At 43.1% G+C, this 21405-nt stretch overlaps 1 protein-coding gene across 1 annotated transcript in view; it reads left to right on the forward strand.

Annotated features, from left to right (window-relative positions):
- LOC111950641 (glutamate receptor 4-like) overlaps window positions 1-6901 on the forward strand; it is a 193668-nt gene extending 186767 nt beyond the window's left edge. Inside the window, 2 exon segments of the mRNA XM_023968393.1 lie at window positions 2376-2513; window positions 5663-6901. Coding sequence (XP_023824161.1) covers window positions 2376-2513; window positions 5663-5827 — 303 coding nt within the window. The 3' untranslated portion in view covers window positions 5828-6901.
- The last annotated feature ends 14504 nt before the right edge of the window (window positions 6902-21405 follow it).

Raw genomic sequence — 21405 nt, forward strand, 5'->3', positions numbered from 1 at the left:
AGTTTATAATTTTAAAAGGCTAATTGATCATTAGAAAATACTTTTGCAATTATGTTAGCACAGCTGAAAACTGTTGTCCTGACTGAAGAAGCAAAAAAAATGTCCTTCTTTAGACTAGTTGAGTGTCTGGAGCATCAGCATTTGTGGGTTCGATTACAGGCTCAAAATGGCCAGAAACAAGAACTTTCTTCTGAAACTCGTCAGTCTATTCTTGTTCTGAGAAATGAAGGCTGTCCCATGCGAGAAATTGCCAGGAAACTGAAGATCTCGTACAATGCTGTGTACTACTCCCTTCACAGAACAGCGCAAACTGGCTCTAACCAGAATAGAAAGAGGAGTGGGAGGCCCAAGTGCACAACTGAGCAAGAGGACAAGTACATTAGAGTGTCTAGTTTGAGAAACAGACGCCTCACAAGTCCTCAACTGGCAGATTCATTAAATAGTACCCGCAAAACACCAGTCTCAACGTCAACAGTGAAGAGGCAACTCCAGGATGTTGGCCTTCTAGGCAGAGTTGCAAAGAAAAAGCCATATCTCAGACTGGCTAATAAAAAGAAAAGATTAAGATGGGCAAAAGAACACAGACACTGGACAGAGGAAGATTTGAAAAAAGAGTTATGGACAGATGAATCTAAGTTTGAGGTGTTCGGATCACAAAGAAGAACATTTGTGAGACCCAGAAAAAAATGAAAAGATGCTGTAGGAGTGCTTGACACCATCTGTCAAGCATGGTGGAGGTAATGTGATGGTCTGGAGGTGCTTTGGTGGTGGTAAAGTTGGAGATTTGTACAGGGTAAAAGGGATCTTGAAGAAGGAAGGCTATCACTCCATTTTGCAACGCCATACCCTGTGGACGGCACCTAATTGGAGCCAATTTCCTCCTACAACAGGGCATTGACCCAAAGCACAGCTCCAAACTGTGCAATAAATATTTCGGGAAGAAGCAGTCATCTGGTATTCTGTCTATAATGAAGTGGCCAGCACAGTCACCGGATCTCAACCCTATTGAGCTGTTGTGGGAGCATATGGTACGTAAGAAGAGCCCATCAAGCCAATCCAACTTGTGGGAGGTGCTTCAGGAAGCATAGGGTGAAATCTCTTCAGGTTACCTCAACAAATTGACATCTAGAAGGTCTGCAAGGCTGTAATTGCTGCAAATGGAGGATTCTTTGACGAAGGAAAAGTTTGAAGGACACTTATTTCAATTAAAAATCATTATTTATAACCTTGTCAACATCTTGACTATATTTCCTATTCATTTTGCAACTCATTTCATGTATGTTTTCATGGAAAACAAGGACATTTCTAAGTGACCCCAAACTTTTTAACGGTAGTGTATGAAATGATGATACCTGCAGGATCACATTCATATGGTTGTCACCTGTATCTGTGCCACACTTAGTAGTGTATATTTAGTAGGGCACTTAGCAATGAATGTATTCAAGTTTTTCAGTTGTGATGTCCCAGCAGATTATTAGTATCATAGAATTAGAATGAGTAGAACAGGTTTGAAACCTATTATTTTTTCATGATTTATATGCCAGTCATTCCAGCCAACTGTAGATTGGATATAGCAAGTATAGCAGTTGGCCACTACTCAAGCATGTAAAGAGAACTCCCACCTCAACAAAGCAGCATGTAAACGCCTTAGCGGCAAAACAAGTCCTTGTCAAGTGTACAGTATTTTCTTGTCAAGTATAATTAAAAAGTAGCTCTCCAATTTTGTTGGAATGTGCTCACATACACTCCCATCAGCAGCAGATCAGATGCATAACAAGACAAGGCAGTGTTTAGTGAAGTCTCTAACCTGAACAGATTCCTTTTGAAAAGAAACCATCCTACTTTAGGAGCAGGAAACCAACCTGCTCCAAAAGAGGAGATAAGAAATGTGAGAGAGCTGCTCTCGTGTGTCTTAAACCACAGCATCTAATTACAAAATGACAATAAGCAGAGATAACAGAGGGCTAGGGAGCTACTTGAGAGTTTAGACCGAGGAAAAAACTGCCTGTTGACAATTGTTGACAGCTAGCAAACTAGAATAATTGTTTTCCTTTTTAATTGCTGTAAAAACATCATAGTCACGCTTTAGATTGATTTGAATGGTAATTTCATGATGATAACAGCTACAGCGCTAGCCACAGAGCTCATAGCTAGAGAAGGTGGACTGGAAAGTATGTCTGTGTGTGTGTGTGTGTGTGTTAGATTTGTTAACTTTGTATTTGTGTACTTGTGTTGTAATGTGTAATATAATTGCCTGGTATTTTATGTATGAGTATGTATGCGAGTCTGTGTTTTCATTTGTGTGTTCTCGGCACCCCACCACTGTCACGCCTCTGATTTCCTGTCTGCCCTGTGTCTCTCCTCCAACCCCCCAGGACAAATCGTCCCAGGCCCTGTCGTTGAGCAACGTGGCGGGGGTCTTCTATATCCTTGTGGGGGGCCTGGGTCTGGCCATGCTGGTGGCCCTCATCGAATTCTGCTACAAGTCCCGGAACGAGGCCAAGCGAATGAAGGTGGAGGCACCGATGTCTGAACACCACCACCACCACCTCCCCCACCACCTAACTCCTAGCAGCCCCCGCCCCAGCTGCTCCAGCCCCAGAACAAGCCCTCACCCCAGTCACAGTCCTGGCTATAGTCCTGGCCACACCCCCGGCCCCAGCCCTTCCCCAAGCACCCACAACTTAGCCACGTATAGTGAGGTTTTCGACGGGTATGGGAGCGATGATGGGAGCGATGGAGATATTATGATATAATGCCAGTATAGAAAAAGCCTCCTCCATCCCCCACCCACACCTCTAGGCCCCCCTCCTGTGGTACTGTAAGTTGAACCTCCCTTATTGGCCGCTAGCTAGCTTGCCATGCTGCTGATTGACTGTACAACCGGTGGCAATGCTTCCTTTACTTCCTCTGCCTTGTGATTCGCTCGTTTGTGGTCATGTGACGTACTCGTCTGTCTCTTGGCTTCCCGGCGGGGGCTTTAAGATGGCCGCCGTTTCTATTGTCTGTTTGGTTTGTTTGGCTGCAGACAATGTCTCATGCTGTTGACTGTGACTAGGGTTGCACACTTCTGGAAACTTTTCCAAAATTCCCACGTTTAAGAGAAATCCCGGTTGCAGGAATCCCTCCCTGCTTATTCCCCATTGATTCTGGGAATCTTCCAACCGGGATTTCTGGAAATCTAGGAATTTGGGATATTATTCTCATGTTTTCCAGAAATACCAGTTGGAGGATTTCCTGTTGGTGTATTCCCTCCTTACTTATTCACTCCGTGAATCCACCAACCTGGATTTCTGGGAATTTGGGGAAAGTTTCACAGATTTCCCAGGAATTCTCAGGTTTTCTCGAAATCCCCTCTCTGCTTATTTCCTTCTTATTCCAGGAATCCTCCAACCTTGATTGTTTGGGAAAGTTTCTGGAATTTCACAACCCTGACTATGACACACACAGGCACCTGCTAACATCGCACATAGCCATAGTGCCCTGTCTAAACCAGGGGCATCAGTTGGGTATGGCAGTCGAACAAACATTTTAAGTAGGCAAAAAAAGTTGACAAAAATCTTTCCTATCCTGATTTAAAATGCAACTGCTGTTTAACGTAACATCAGACTGGCTTTAGGACCATGCGGAGCATCGCTCGGAGAGCAGCTGCCAACCTGCGCCCTTTTCTCTCATTTTTAGAAAGCAGAGGACAGAGACAGTGGCAGCTTGCCAGTCAGCTGTTTAGGCAGAGCACCGAGTGCTTTGAATTTGATGATGGTATTTGAACTCGGCCTTGTAAACCATTATTGTAATCTGATAGCCAGGGGTTAATTGAATTGGGAATTTGGAGGTGGGGAATCCTTCCTTTTTGGTGACATTCAAAACCAAAAGCCATTTTATTGTTATTAAAATATAGGCTGTGATAACTGTCGGCCTAATTTATATTTACGTTCATTTGCCAAGTAGACTAGTGCAATTTTGGTTTCATGTATTGGTATGAACATAAACACAACTGAACAACTTTCTTTTTAGAGCATTTCCCCAAAATACATGTCCTGTTTTTGGCTTCAAAGAAAATAACAATTGTAGGCTATAACAAATGTTCTGTCATGCAGTGACAGAATTATAATTGATATAACTATTTTTACTTCTTGCTGTTGGCCAACTTCATCATAATCCTCTGCCTGCATCCCTATCTGTAGTCTTCCTGTCTCTGGTATAATGCATTTCCACCTCTCACTTTATCAGTCTTGCTTGTCCATCTTCCTCAATTAAATTCTTACAGATCAATCTTGCAGGCAAAACGTCATTAAATATTGTTCAGTTATTTAGCTATAGTGTGGATGTAGGGCTGTTTTTGAAATACAATAATCACCCAGACAGTGCAACTACTGCGTGGGCAACACAATAATATCAGAGACAAGCTGGCCCGGGGAAAGATATGCAAGCCACCCCTTCGTTGTTCCAATCAATATTCTCAGAGCCGCCTTGTTGATACAAAATGTTTCAATATTCTTGTTGATACAAAATGTTTCAATATTCTCAGAGCCGCCTTGTTGATACAAAATGTTTCAATATTCTCAGAGCCGCCTTGTTCATTGAAATAATGTTTCAATAGTTTCAGGCCCACCTTGTTGATGTTGGTGAGATGTTGGTTTTAATATACAATGAATCCTACCGTTTATAAAAATCTGCGTACAAGTTATGATTTTTGTATATATTGTAGGCTACCTAACTATGGCCTAAAAATGTCTAACTGCCCAAATGTCTAATACCCCCCCCCCCCCCCCCCCCCACACACACACACACACACACGTTGCCATACCCTAGGTTTAGCTGAACCAACGCCACTTTTCTAAAACAGACAATATAAGAAGGGAGAACCACAGGTTTTAATGAGAAAACAGCTCCAAGTACACGCTAAGTTAGATAAAGCAATATAACACCATACATTATTGGCGAGTTAAAGCCTAAAGTAAGTGGAAACTAACTGCCCCTCTAAGAGCTATATTGACTTGAGCGCCGATCTCTAAGATATTTCCCTCGGGTCCAATGATATTTGACTTGCAGATCTACAGTATGTGTCTGACGTGGTTATGTGTCTCCTGTTGGTGCTGTAGGCCCCCTCTCTCAGCCCTCTCTTCATTCCCTTTACTGTTGCTTGGTCAGCTGCCCTGTCATCCCTCGCCCACACATAAATCATCCAATGTCTAATAACCATAGTAGTCAATTGTAGTCTTGTATCAAATGTGCACATAAAGTGGCGTTAGAATGGCCATGATGGATGTCCTGTGATTCTGTGGTGTGACGTTAGATGTAGTTACTCATTCATCCCTGACATGATCCATCTTCATGATGCTTCCTGATCTTAGAATTGTTAGCGTAATTTTGTATGCCTCGATGAGCTGACATGTTTTTCTCTGTCCCTCTCTTCCCTTTTCTTTCTCACTCACTATTCCCTCTCTCTCTCTGTCCCCTTTCTTTCTCTCTCCCCCCCTCTTTCTTCCCCTCTCCCTCTATCTTTTCACCCCTCTCTTTTTCTTATATTTGTCTCTTCTCTTTCTCACTACCCCCATCTCCCCTCTCTCTGTCTCTATCTCCCCTATCTCTCTCATTACCCTTCCTCCCCCCACTCATGTCCCTCTCTTTATGTCCCCCCCCCCCCCCCTTCCCTACCCAGCTGACCTTCACGGAGGCCATGAGGAACAAGGCACGCCTGTCGATCACAGGCAGTGTGGGGGAGAATGGGCGCGTCCTGACGCCCGACTGTCCCAAAGCGGTCCACTCGGGCCCCTCACTCCGCCAGAGCTCCGGCCTGGCCTTGGTCTCCTCTGAGCTCCCGTGAAAACCAAAAACCTTCCAAGTGCCTTAAAAACGACCAACCCACAACCACCATATACCACAAAGACACAGGACAAACACCACCCAAATCGGACACCACCACCAGTGTGTGGGCAGACAGGGACTAACTAACATTGTGGAAGTTTTTTAAAATAGCAGAAATTGGGACTTTGCAATTTGAGTATGTAGTGAATCTGTGGCCATTTTGGATGGAGTTTTGTGGAAAAGTACAATCTGGATTTTTACTGTGTGGCCAAGTGAGGGCTATTTGTAATCGAGCTGCCATTTTCGGGTGCAGAGGTGGAGATTGCATCTGAGATGTTCCACTGAAGACCCTGTGCCAACTTATCATTGCGATCACTGGCGAAGGAAGAGCAGGAGGAATTGAGAGTGAAGTGAAAATGAAAAATAAAGGAAGACCAGAAAACTTGAAACATGTAACTGTGGATCAGTGGGTTGCTGACTGAATTGGCAAACTGAATCACAATCAAGATTGTTTTTCAAATGTGGACAATTGTTACCAGACGAGAGCAGTGTTCAAAAGACAACTGTCAGACAACAATCTCACTGAATATCAATAACTGACATGTGGGGGAGTGTCTCCCGTTGTCATCATGGAGATAAAAACTATAATTATTAATAAACTACAATAACTCTATTGATAATACATATAAGATAAATAAACTGTGAAGATTTAGTAAATATGTATATTCTGTGAAGACGAAGCTAAAGAAAACAGATGTTCTGTACATAGAGGAGACTGTATAACATGCTTGCTTTTTAAACAGATGTAAATAGCTGATTCAGTAGTGGACAGAGGGCAGTTCTCTTTTTGTAACCATCTTTAAATAAATAATTCATCGCAATAATGGATAAGACGACGTTGTTGAAAAAGGAGAGACATTGAGACAGCGTTTATTCCTTCAACGTTCAGTTCAGAGCGTCATGTTCCATGGGCATAGTATCAACTCTGCCCATCTAGATACCTGTTCTCTACATATTAATATATTCAGCGATGAATGTTAATTAGTCCCATCCTCATCCTCTAGCATCATCCCCATCATCTTGCCCCACCCCATCCTCTAGCCACACCCCACACTGTGCAGTCATAGACCAGAAGTGGATGATAGACCGAATTTCATGTTTAGATGCTTTACTTGCGTTTCCACTAGAAAACAAACAATAATTTTTGTGTCTTTTGATCTATTTTTTTGTAACGATCAATTACATTTAAAATTACTGTCCGTCTCCTGATTTTTCAATGTTTTTTCAATGTTCGCGGCTGTTGAACGTCTTATCTGGGTAGATATTTTAGATTATTGTGTATGGAGAGTATAATGCTTTTTTTAATGTGAAATGAGAAACGCAATTTTTTCCTCATTGCTATATTATTTCACGAGTCAAAGCTTATATAAACAGTATTTATTGAGTAAAAAATAATAATAAGAAGAATATTTGTGTTATTGAGCCATGGTCAAAGCTTTGGCCCTCTTGGTCCCTAACACTGTGGATCCTCACTGTGGATCCTCAGTAGAAGAATCTATGGTCTACTTCCTCTCATTGAAGTTATTAGCGTGCAGTGGAGGTTTCAACACATGGCCAATGGAAGGGCAATCTCTAGGCCCGTGGGCAGCAATAGGACACTGACTTTTACTGTGTCATCCTTTTGTCTCTTTCATTTTCAACTTTTTTGCCCCAAAACCTGTTTCTGCTATTGTTGTTGTCGGACAAATATGTGCAATGTTATCAATGTTTTCAATTGCTGCCTCTGTCTTTTGCCCTTACACACATTCACATACACACGTCCAAATACATGTACTCGTAGTAGTGGTTGTAGCTTGTATGGCTGCCTGGGTGAACCCCCACTTCAGCCACCCCTGCACTAACTGTAATTTTTATTCAGACATTTGGAACAACACAAATAAATAATCATAACATTTAAACATATATTCAAAATAAGACTCATAAATATCAAAAAGAAGTAACAAAGACAAATAGAAACAAATTTGTGTTGATTTGGCACTCGAGCATCAATAAATTACCCATCCCCCAATACTGTCAACCAAGAGTCAAGACTAAACCAATTCACCTTGGTGGTATGCAGACTGGTTTTGTATTATTCTTAACGATTTCACACAAACCAGAAAAAAATGCAACAATATGTCTGTGGAACTATATGTTCACAGTATTATGAATGAATTGTGGTTTATTTGGTAGCATTTCATAGTGTGACTGATTTTACTAATTGCATTAGTACTGTACAAAGTTAGAGGTGCGCTATTTGATAGATTTCCCCGCTCCCCCTACCTCGGACTTCCAGTGGGGAGATCTGAGGTCAACCTACCCCCGCCCCCCTCCCCATCTCGTACTTCTGAGTGGGAGACCTTCCCAGGCCGTAGCCTGCCTAGCTCACAAACTAGAACCAGAGCGCCCACTCCGACAAGGTTAATTGACCCACAGTCCCACACAGTGACATGATATCATTGACGTAACGTGCAAATGAGCGATAGAAAACCGATCACGCAAATGTCACCATTCCGATTTTTTTGGTGCGGGCACCCCGTGCCGCCCCCGGCAAGATGCCACCCTGGGCGACTACCGTATACCTAAATCCACCACTGTGTACACAACACGTACAGAGGCTGGTGGGAGGAGGTATAGGAGGACGGGCTCATTGTAATGGCTGAATGGAATCAATGAAACAGTATCAAACACATCAAACACATGGAAACCACATGATTGACTCTGTTCCATTGATTCCATTCCAGCCTGTCCTCCTATAGCTTCTCTCACCAGCCTCTTCTGGTACACGCACACACACACACATACACACACACACACACACACACATACACACACACACACACACACACACACCGGATGGACCTTGTTGCTTTGAAAGAATAAACCAGCTAAAATATTTCAGGCCATGCGTTTTGGTTCTGCCATATGTCTGTAAAATTAAAATGGCATCCTATTTTGGTTTCAATTGTACATCTTTATTTTGATCATTTTTTAGTAAAAAGTTAATCCAAAGGCTTTGTCACTGTGTTTTTATTGTGGACGGGTGTGAGAGGGTTCTGTGTTAATTAATGAACTTATTTGAGTGTGTTAGTGAGATATTTTTTTTTATATAGCCCACTCACAGGCTGGAATTCAATCAATTGCCTATTGTCAACTGTTGGGGAGAGTATTATATTTAAAAGGTGTATTTCTGAATTATTATTATTATTTTTACAATAATTAATTATTTTTACAATAATAATGCAATATGTTCTATTTACTTTAACTAATATTTGTGTTCAACTGGTAATAAGATGCACCCAGTCTAATGTAAAGGCTTTATGTAATTTCTAACCAATGTTTAATGATCACGCTCATGTCATGCTTACGTGAGCATTATAAGACACTAAAGCTGTCAAATCCACAAGCAGCTCCCGGCATTAAACCTAAAGCGGACATTACCATTGGTCGCATTAAGATAAATTCCATGCAGCCTTGATTACAAGTTCAAACACTGAAATGTGAGATGTAATCTAGACCTCTATTAGGATGATAGAAATCGTCATTATTTTGTTGAATCATTTTCAATTTGAGCGTCATTATTTCTATATATCCTTCACTTTCTCATTCTGAACCTCCAACGTGAGTGGGATGGGTGTGGCTTCCTGACAATGATCAAGAGCAGCTGCTCAGCGATTTGACAGCTCCAACGCAGTCACACCTCTGACAATGCCAAAACATAAGCTATGTAGGTGTTGACTATCTCCAGTTAACGCTTGATCTGATTGAATCTAGGCCTTAGGCCCCATACACACTCAAGTTGTTCAACTGATATAAAATGCATTTGGCTCATCAGTTATACAACGCATCACTAAATTATCTGTTGTATCAGTTTTGTATCACAAAAATATCAGTTGTATCACACCTATTGTGTCAAATGCATTGTGCAACCTGAGTGTGTACGGGGCCTGATATCCTCCTAATGTAGCAGTGGCTCAGCCGCGGACACTATGAACCGACCACAAACATGACAGATGGTCCAAGACAAGGTGCTGAAACCATCAGGTGAATGCTGCAGTGACCGAACAAAGCCTCATTTACATCTACGCAAAATGGCTACCCTTCATAGTTGCGACAAGTTATAGGTTGAGTTCCCCTGCTCAGACGTTGCATGCATCAACTAGTGGTTGCGTGACACGTCATTGACTGTGTTATTGATTGACAGATTCCTATAGAATATGATGTGATTAGCTGATACATAAAAAATATATATCCAGGCATTGTAAAATGTGTGGCCCAGCATTGTCCTGGTTAGGGGAGGGTTTGGCCGGGCTAGGCCGTCATTGTAAATAAGAATTTGTTCTTAACTGACTTGCCTAGTTAAATAAATACATACAAAAGAAGAAATTAATAAAAAATATCTGGCCTGGGCAGAGGAACGAGCACACAGACTTTGGGGCTGCACAAAATACAAGTATGCAGAATGGCCATTTTGCGTAGCTAATTGAGTTATTGTGTTGCATACGGTATAAGACCAACCCTGCTCATGTTCAGCCTTGACCTTCCACTCCATTTTACGGTCAAATCTTGGTCGTGCTCGCACTAAAACACTGTGTACAGCTCTACTATAGCTACTAGCGATGTAAACAGGGACGCGGAGCAGGCTGCGGTGGCTGTAGGCAGCTGAGGAACTCAACGTGTGGAGCCAAGGGGACAGGACGTTTGCTGTAAGACAGAAGTGACAACATACACTACATGACCAAAAGTATGTGGACACCTGCTCATCGAACATCTCATTCCAAAATCATGGGAATTTATATGGAGTTGGACCCCCTTTGCCTCTACTCTTCTGGGAAGACTTTCCATTAGATATTGGAACATTGCTGCGGCGATATGATTCGGTCGGGCACTGATGTTGGGCGATTAGGCCTAGCTCGCAGTCAGCACTCCAATTCATCCCAAAGGTGTTTGATAGGGTTGAGGTCAGGGCTCTGTGCAGGCCAGTCAAGTTCTTCCACACTGATCTCAACAAACCATTTCTGTATAGACCTCTCTTTGTGCATGGGGGCATTGTCATGCTGAAACAGGAAAACCCAAACCTTCCCCAAACTGTTGCCACAAAGTTGGAAGCACAGAATCATCTAGGATGCCATTGCATGCTGTAGCATTAAGAATTCCCTTCACTGGAACTAAGGGACCTAGCCCGAACCATGAAAAACAGCACCAGACCATTATTCCTCCTCCACCAAACTTTACAGTTGCCACTATGTATTCGGGCAGGTAGCGTTCTCCTGGTATCCAACAAACCCAGATTTGTCCGTGGGACTGTCAGTTGGTGAAGCATGATTCATCACTCCAGAGTACGTGTTTCCACAGCTTGAGTCCAATGGCAGCGAGCTTTACACCAATCCAGCCAATGCTTGGCATCGCTCATGGTGATCTTAGGCTTGTGTGTGGCTGCTCGGCCATGGAAACCCATTTCATGAAGCTCCCGAAGAACAGACAATTGCAACCGAGAACAGACCATGTTTACATGCTATGCACTTCAGCACTCGGCGGTCCCYTTCTGTGAGCTTGTGTGGCCTACCACTTCGAAGCTCAGCCGTTGTTGCTCCTAGACATTTCAATTTCACAATAACAGCTCTTACAGTTGACTTGGGCAGCTCTAGCAGGGCAGAGAAAAGGTAGCATCCTACTGTATGATGGTGCCACGTTGAAAGTCACTGAGCTCTTCAGTAAGGCCATTCCACTGCCAATGTTTGTCTATGGAGATTGCATGGCTGTGTGCTTGATTTTATACACCTGTCAGCAACGGGTGTGGCTGAAATAGCCGAACCCACTCATTTGAAGGGTTGTCCACATACTTTTATATATAGTGTATGTCAAAAAGGGGAGACAGCAGGGTTCTGACCTTCAGGGGAATACAACATAAGATCAGCCAAATCGAGCTGCCCAACCTTGGTCACATCCTCACTGAGAGTCAACACGAGTAGGGAAAAGGGAGGGATATAAGAGGGATGCTGTAGGCAGACATTGATTTGGCAGGGATGAGTCCTTGGTGTATAAAAAGGCTGTGACCCCAACCAGGTGTCTGATATCATGTTGTAGCTAGGTAGATATTTGTTGAAATTCATCATTAGTTCATCCTCTTTGTGGAGGATGACCCCATAGTAAAGTCATTAAATACAAAGTGAACGAGAGTGACCCGGCTCTACTTATTTGCTTACCTGTGAACCATTGACACCGCCCCGGTTAGTGGAGAGTAAGGCAGCACAACAGTTAACACACACAGGGAACTTTATTTACACACACTGAGGAAGATGAACATGGAGATCCACTGGGCACACACTGGTTGAATCAACGTTGTTTCCATGGCATTTCAATGAAATAACGTTGAACCAACGTGAAATGGACGTTGACTCGACCTCTGTGCCCAGGGGGATGTACATGGTAATGGTTTTGTAATACAGAAATTAAGGCAATAATTAATATACACATTGAAAATACATTTTACAATCGGCATTGTTTGAATTTACAACTTAAATTACTGAACAGAACAAGTAATTAGATTATTGCCGCCAGCCAGCAGCCTAAATTTCAGCATTGCGACACCGTGTATAGCTTTGTGAAATGTTACGATTAACATTTAAAAATTTGTACCAAATAGGCCTACCTAACAATTATCTATTATCTAAAGCAAATATATATGCTACATGCCCTGGCACCACAGAAAGCTTATCACCTATTCGTTAGGCAGATGCATAAACATGTTGCAATTTTGTCTCCATGGACAGCAATCTGTAGTCCATACTTTTTTTGGGGGGGAGGGTAGATCAGCTTTAATATTGCAGATAGATTGTGGCTTCTATCAGTGTAATTATCTGCATAATTTCCAATCCCGCATATATCTTTGGTAAATACATATATACACTAACGTTCAAAAGTTTGGGGTCACTTAGAAATGTGCTTGTTTTTGAAAGAAAAGCAATTTTTTTTGTCCATTAAAATAACATCAAATTGATCAGAAATAAAGTGTAGACATTGTTAATGTTGAAAGTGCCTATTGTCGCTGGGACATTTCTAAGTGACCCCAAACTTTTGAACTGTAGTGTTATTTGAACTGTCATCCCCGTTATTTGCAAGAGGAAGCGACGTAGGTACAGAGGACAAAGAGCCGGATGCCTGGTCAGGACATGGAGAAGGCGAGTGGGAAAGCTGCCATTACCGTCAATACTACTCGCCAACGTGCAATCATTGGACAATAAACTAGACGAGGTACGATCACGAATATCTTACCAACGGGACATCAAAAACTGTAATATCCTATGTTTCACGGAATCGTGGCTGAATGAAAACATGGATATTCAGCTAGCGGGATACACGCTGCGACGGCAAGATAGAACAGTACACTCCGGTTAGACGAGGGGGGGGCGGTCTGTGCATATTTGTAAACAACAGCTGGTGCACGAAATCTAAGGAAGTCTCCAGATTTTGCTCGCCTGAAGTAGAGTATATTGTGATAAATTGCAGGCCACTACTTGCCTAGAGAGTTTTCAGCTATACTTTTCGGGGCTGTTTATTTACCATCACAGACAGATGCTGGCACTAAGACCACACTCAGTCAGCTGTATAAGGAAATAAGCAAACAGGAAACCACTCACCCAGAGGTAGCGCTCCTAGTGGCCGGAGAGTTCAATGCAGGGAAACTTAAATCAGTTCTACCAAATTTCCATCAACATGTCACATGTGCAACCAGAGGGCAAAAATTCTAGATCACCTGTACTTCACACACAGAGATGCATACAAAGCTCTCCCTCGCCCTCCATTTGGTAAATCCGACCACAACTCTAGCCTCCTGATTCCTGCTTACAAGCAAAAATTAAAGCAGGAAGCACCAGTGACTTGGTCTATAAAAAAGTGGTCAGATGAAGCAGATGCTAAACTACAGGACTGTTTTGCTAGCACAGACTGGAACATGTTCCGGGATTCTTCCGATGGCATTGAGGATCAGTCACTGGCTTTATCAATAAGTGCATCGAGGATGTCGTCCCCACAGTGACTGTACGTACATATCCCAACCAGAACCATGGATTACAGGGAACATTCGCACTGAGCTAAAGGGTAGAGCTGCCGCTTTCAAGGTGCGGGACTCTAACCCGGAAGCTTACAAGAAATCCTGCTATGCCCTGCAACGAACCATCAAACAGGCAAAGCGTCAATACAGGGCTAAGATTGAATCATACTACACCGGCTCCGACGCTCGTCTTATATGGCAGGGCTTGCAAACTATTACAGACTACAAAGGGAAGCACAGCCAAGAGCTGCCCAGTGACACAAGCCTACCAGACGAGCTAAATCACTTCTATGCTCGCTTCGAGGCAAACAACACTGAGGCATGCATGAGAGCATCAGCTGTTCCGGACGACTGTGTGATCACACTCTCCGTAGCCGACGTGAGTAAGACCTTTAAACAGGTCAACATACACAACGCTGCAGGGCCAGACGGATTACCAGGACGTGTGCTCCGGGCATGTGCTGACCAACTGGCAGGTGTCTTCACTGACATGTCCCTCATTGAGTCTGTAATACCAACATGTTTTAAGCAGACCACCATAGTCCCTGTGCCCAAGAGCACAAAGGCAACCTGCCTAAATGACTACAGACCCATAGCACTGACGTCCGTAGCCATGAAGTGCTTTGAAAGGTTGGTAATGGCTCACCTCAACACCATTATGCCAGAAACCCTACACACACTCCAATTTGCATACCGCCCAAACAGATCCACAGATGATGCAATCTCTATTGCACTCTTCACTGCCCTTTCCCACCTGGACAAAAGGAACACTTATGTGAGAATGCTATTCATTGACTACAGCTCAGCGTTCAACACCATCATTAAGTTTGCAGACAACACAACAGTGGTAGGCCTGATCACCGACAACAACGAGACAGCCTATAGGGAGGAGGTCAGAGACCTGGCCGGGTGGTGCCAGAATAACAACCTATCCCTCAACGTAACCAAGACTAAGGAGATTATTGTGGACTACAGGAAAAGGAGGACCGAGCACGCCCCCATTCTCATCAACGGGGCTGTAATGGAGCAGGTTGAGAGCTTCAAGTTCCATGGTGTCCACATCAACAACAAACTAGAATGGTCCAAACACACCAAGACAGTCGTGAAGAGGGCACGACAAAGCCTATTCCCTCTCAGGAAACTAAAAATATTTGGCATGGGTCCTGAGATCCTCAAAAGGTTCTACAGCTGCAACATCGAGAGCATATTGACTGGTTGCATCACTGCCTGGTACGGCAATTGCTCGGCCTCCGACCGCAAGGCACTACAGAGGGTAGTGCGTATGGCCCAGTACATCACTGGGGCTAAGCTGCCTGCCATCCAGGACCTCTATACCAGGCGGTGTCAGAGGAAGGCCCTAAAAATTGTCAAAGACCCCAGCCACCCCAGTCATAGACTGTTCTCTCTACTACCGCATGGCAAGCGGTACCGGAGTGCCAAGTCTAGGACTAAAAGGCTTCTCAACAGTTTTTCCCCCGAGCCATAAGACTCCTGAACAGGTAATCAAATGGCTACCAAGACTATTTGCATTGTGTGCGCCCCCCCCCAACCCCTCTTTTTACGCTGCTGCTACTCTCTGTTTATCAAATATGCATAGTCACTTTAACTATACATTCATGTACATACTACCTCAATTGGGCCGACCAACCAGTGCTCCCGCAAATTGGCTAACCGGGCTATCTGCATTGTGTCCCACCCACCACCCGCCAACCCCTCTTTTACACTACTGCTACTCTCTGTTCATCATATATGCATAGTCACTTTAACCATATCTACATGTACTTACTATCTCAATTAGCCCGACTAACCGGTGCATGTATATAGCCTCACTACTGTATTTATCCTCGCCACTGTTATTTTTCGCTGTCTTTTTACTGTTGTTTTTATTTCTTTACTTATCTATTGTTCACCTAATATGTATTTTTTACTTTAAAATAACTGGTAAGTAAGCATTTCACTGTAAGGTGTTGTATTCGGTGCACGTGACAAATATACTTTGATTTGATTTAATAACTTGGCTAGGTGTGAAAATTCCCCACAACTTGCAATGTATTCAATGCTTAAATACTCTAAAGTTTTACATTTCTGACTCCAAACCTCATGCAACCGCAAAATTTCGGATAAAACATATACTGTACAGAATTTGTTCATCAACGTCTTTATGCTTTCGTTAATAAAATAATGATAAAAAAAGACTCTTTCAAAATGCAGATGTTTATTTCAACTACTGTACATCTCAGCTACATTTTAGTTGCACTTCCCCACAGCTCCACGACCACGGGTAAAACCTTGCTGAGATGATCAATGTATTTTTTGTATTGTTGTATCATCAGTTTCTCAAGCCAAAACGTCTTGATGGCCTTCACCAGTTCATCTTTGCTTGTAGGCTTGGCAGAGTTACAGATTAATGTTTTCAATTGGAGTTTGGCATCAGGTTTAAATCAGGAGACCTACATGTAGAGATGAAACAAATATTTGTAGATATACTGTAGGCATACCATAGGCGAGGGGTCTTACTAGTGTTGAGTAATGTGCTGTTAAATGTGTTGTAGGTCTACTTACTCTGCTGGCGTTTTGACCCAGTTTATGCCCTCATTTGCAATGCAAACCCAGGCGGCAGTGCTCAGCATATGTGGGAACTCCTTCAAGACTGTTGGAAAAGCAGTCCAGATGAAACTGGTTGAGAGAATGCCAAGTGTATAAAGCTGTCATCAAGGCAAAGGGTGGCTACTTTGAAGAATCTCAAATATAAAATATATTTTGATTTGTTTACTGGATACTAAATGACTCCATATGTGTTATTTCATAATGTTGATGTCTTCACTATTATACTACAATGTAGAAAATAGTAAAAATAAAGAAAAACCCTGGAAAGAGTAGGTTTGTCCAAACTTTTGACTGGTACTGTATGTATAAAACATGTATTACTGAGCCTTTCCACTTAAGTTTCTTCAACTGTCTTCTGACTGTGATTAGAGCGATGTTGATGTTGTGCCGTGATGCCAGCAGATTCCAGATGGCCTTTGCCATCAGTGAGTCGATGGCTTGAATAGTCTCGCTGGAAATGGAATACAATGTAAAAATGTGCAGTAGTCAGTAAAGACCAGCAGTAGATTTATTTAAACATATTTGAATGACACTGAATGACAGAAATATTAGAATAAAGTAGGCTAATGAAGGCAACAAATTGTTGCTTACTGAAACACCCAAAGTTATCCAAATGTTATAATAGGATTTGGAGCAATAGGTTACCCACGTGTGGTCAACTATTTCAGCACCGTTAGACACTTGCAGTCACTTAGTAGCCTAGGCCTACTCCCAACAGGTCACGTTGTACAGTGACAAATTTTCTTAAAGGAAACCCTGAGGCCTATACATAGGCTAATAAAAAATGCATTTTTGTTTTTCTTGGAATAGAAACACCCTAATATTGACGCATAGTATCAATATTAATCAATCCATTATAGTCTGCTTTAATAAAAAAAAAGTTTTAAAGTCTCTAGTCAATATTAAAAACAGTCAAATGCATCGTGAATTAAATCACTTTAGCCGACATGTTGCAGTTTATTCATTGTTTAATTATTCAATGCTCCCTTTGTTATTTAGTTTTATAACTAACATGCTTGACTGTATTTAAAGACATGGATGACTAGTACTGTATGCTTTGCCAAAAGGTAAGTTACGCTAATACAGCTACAGTAAACAGGATTCTTAGGCCTACGGCTCCCTGTCATTAGCTTCTCAAAGATGCCCCCTGGTGGTCAAACTAGCACTAATTATTATTAATGGCAACAATGGCTGACACTTACAGTAAATAACATGCCATAGAATTCTGTGGCAGCCCGCAAGCTACGCTGCAGTACGACGCAACTTTTAAAGGAAGAACCACTGTACTTCCTTTCTTGGTATAATGGCCACCATTATCTTTTGACATCTTCTCTATGGTTCCCATGAGCTCTTGGACCTGGAAATTGTTACTTCTCTCCTCTTCCTTCCCACAGATCTCTTCTTCTACGCCTTGATTATTCTGCTCACCAGTGGTTGTGTTGTTCAACCAGCACTGCTCTTGCCGGCTCCAGTTTTTCCCAACAGCATAATCCTCAGCTCCTCCGGTCCTTGAGGAGAGATGGAAATGACCAATGGTGTAACGATTGTCTATTTCGTCCTCCTCATCGGACGAGGCGAGGCGAGAAGGATCGGACCAATATGCAGAGTGGTAAGTGCTCATGATGATTTATTAAAACCGAACTGAACACTGAAATACAAAAACAATAAACGATGTGCAGAAAACCGAAACAGTACCGTGTGGTGAAAAAACACTAACACGGCAACAAACACCCACAAACCACACGTGAAACCCCGGCTGCCTAAGTATGATTCTCAATCAGTGACAACGATTGACAGCTGCCTCTGATTGAGAATCATACCAGGCCGAACACAAACCAACATAGAAAAACACACATAGACAACCCACCCCAACTCACGCCCTGACCATACTAAATAAATACAAAACAAGGGAAAATAAGGTCAGGAACGTGACAAATGGAAGGATAAGAGTTACTTTCTTCATGTTGTTCATTGATCGTATTTGTTTGGTGGAATGTCATACATGGTCCTCAGACAAGCCATAGAGAGAACAAACCTACTTTGATTATACTTTGATTATACTGATGTAGAGGACAGAGCACCAGTACAGAACTTCAATAAACAACACTAACAATGTCAGGGATCATTTCCAACTATTTTTATTAGTGTCTCCTCATCTACAAGATTGCCTGAATTGTTCACTTTTTTATTTGTTAAGATTGACATGGTTTGAATCATTAGCAGCCAACATCAAGGTTAAATTGTAAAATTTAAATAATAGTACACACAAGTGTAAAGTAATGAATAAGAATATGTACATATAAATATATGGATGAGCAATGGCCGAACGGCGTACACAAGATGCAGTAGATGGTATAGAGTACAGTATATACATATGAGATGAGTAATGTAGGGTATGTAAACATTATATAAAGTGACATTGTTAAAAGTGACTGGTGATACATTTATTACATCCACTTTTTAATTATTAAAGTGGCTAGAGGTTTGAGTCAGTATGTTGGCAGCAGCCACTCAATGTTAGTGATGGCTGTTTAACAGTCTGATGGCCTTGGGATAGAAGCTGTTCTTCAGTCTCTCGGTCCCAGCTTTGATGCACCTGTATTGACCTTGCCTTCTGGATGATAGCGGGGTGAACAGGCAGTGGCTTGGGTGGTTGTTGTCCTTTATGATCTTTTTGGCCATCCTGTGGGTGGTGTAGGTGTCGGTGGTGTAAGTGTCCTGGAGGGCAGGTAGTTTGCCCCCGGTGATGTGTTGTGCAGACCTCACTACCCTCTGGAGAGCCTTAAGGTTGTGGGCGGAGCAGTTGCCGTACCAGGCGGTGATACAGCCCGACAGGATGCTCTCAATTGTGCATCTGTAGAAGTTTGTGAGTGTTTTTGGTGACAAGCCAAATTTCTTCAGCCTCCTGAGGTTGAAGAGGCGCTGTTGCGCCTTCTTCACCACGCTGTCTATGTGGGTGGACCATTTCAGTTTGTCCGTAATGTGTACGCCAAGGAACTTTCCAGCTTCTCCACTACTGTCCAGTCGATGTGGATAGGGGGGTGCTCCCTCTGCTGTTTCCTGAAGTCCACGATCATCTCCTTTGTTTTGATGATGTTGAGTGTGAGGTTATGTTCCCGACACCACACTCTGAGGGGCCTCACCTCCTCCCTGTAGGCTGTCTTGTCGTTGTTGGTAATCAAGCCTACCACTGTAGTGTCATCTGCAAACTTGATGATTGAGTTGGAGGCGTGAATGGCCACGCAGTCATGGGTGAACAAGGAGTACAGGAGAGGGCTGAGAACGCACCCTTGTGGGGCCCCAGTGTTGAGGATCAGTGGGTTGGAGATGTTATTTCCTACCCTCACCACCTGAGGGCGGCCCGTCAGAAAGTCCTGGACCCAGTTGCACAGGGCGGGGTCGAGACCCAGGGTCTCGAGCTTAATGATAAGTTTGGAGGTTACTATGGTTTTAAATGCTGAGCTGTAATCGATGAACAGCATTCTTACATAGGTATTCCACTTGTCCAGATGGGTCGTCTCAGCTCTCCTCATTCATTGCTTATGATATTGCTTTTACTGCAATGCCCTTTGTGGCTAGAAAAGGTTTTGAGTCAAGTTCCACACTGCTGTAATGGCATTCCCAGCTTCCATGGCCACAGACTGAGCTGCGTTCTTCTCTGCCTCATTTGGAGAATCCAATATATCTGCAGCTTGGGCTCCCTTTATCCTGCCTCCCACTGCCCCGGCAGTGCCAAGAATCGGCCCGACGGTTGCACTAAGAACTATGCCGCTTAGCTCCCCCAACCACCTCCACACCTCTATACTGTATCCTTACCTGCGTTGACAGACAATTTGATATCTTTGCACATTTGACATTCTACTCCTACTACAGCTAAAGCGAGTGGTTTTCCTTTTCCAACTAAACCTGCTACATCCATGGTTAATTTGGTTCCAATCCAGTTAGGAGTCCAGCCAACAGGACATCTGGAAAGGTTGGCGCTACTGTCACGCTAAGCAGTACTCTGAGTAATCCTCCGGTGCTAACACCTGACAGTAGTCGCAATGCCCTATTTCAGACCCTTTCCCTGACTCGCCTCTTGCTCTCCGACATTTCCTCTTTCTCTCCTGCTTCCTGCAAGTCACTCATTATTTTCCCCACCTCTTACTCTATTGCCTTGGCCATTATCTTGAGATTTCATTTGTGTAGTGACACAATGCAAATAGTCCGGGTAGCCATTTGATTACCTGTTCAGGAGTCTTATGGCTTGGGGTTAAAAGCTGTTGAGAAGTATTTTGGTCCTAGACTTGGCGCTCCGGTACCGCTTGCCATGCGGTAGCAGAGAGAACAGTCTGACTTGGGTGGCTGGGGTCTTTGACAATTTTTAGGGCCTTCCTCTGACACCGCCTGGTGTAGAGTTCCTGGATGGCAGGCAGCTTAGCCCCAGTGATGTACTGGGCCATACGCACTACCCTCTGTAGTACCTTGCGGTCGGAGGCCGAGCAATTGCTGTACCAGGCAGTGACGCAACCAGTCAGGATGCTCTTGATGTTGCAGCTGTAGAACCTTTTGAGGATCTGAGGACCCATGCCAAATATTTTCAGTCTCCTGAGGGGGAATAGGTTTTGTCGTGCCCTCTTCACGACTGTCTTGGTGTGTTTGGACTATTCTAGTTTGTTGTTGATGTGGACACCAAGGAACTTGAAGCTCTCAACCTGCTCCACTACAGCCCCATCGATGAGAATGGTGGCATGCTCGGTCCTCCTTTTCCTATTTTACAACTTGATGTTAGATGGTTCCTCATCCTGAAAGTAATCTATGGGCAATGGTGATGGGGGCATGTGAGCATGTTTTTTATTTAAATGTTCAAATCATCTTTAAGTAACATCAAACCAAATATGTAGGTGATTTGAATTGAT

The sequence above is a fragment of the Salvelinus sp. IW2-2015 genome, linkage group LG23 (assembly GCF_002910315.2).
Source record: "Salvelinus sp. IW2-2015 linkage group LG23, ASM291031v2, whole genome shotgun sequence".
Lineage (NCBI taxonomy): Eukaryota > Metazoa > Chordata > Actinopteri > Salmoniformes > Salmonidae > Salvelinus > Salvelinus sp. IW2-2015.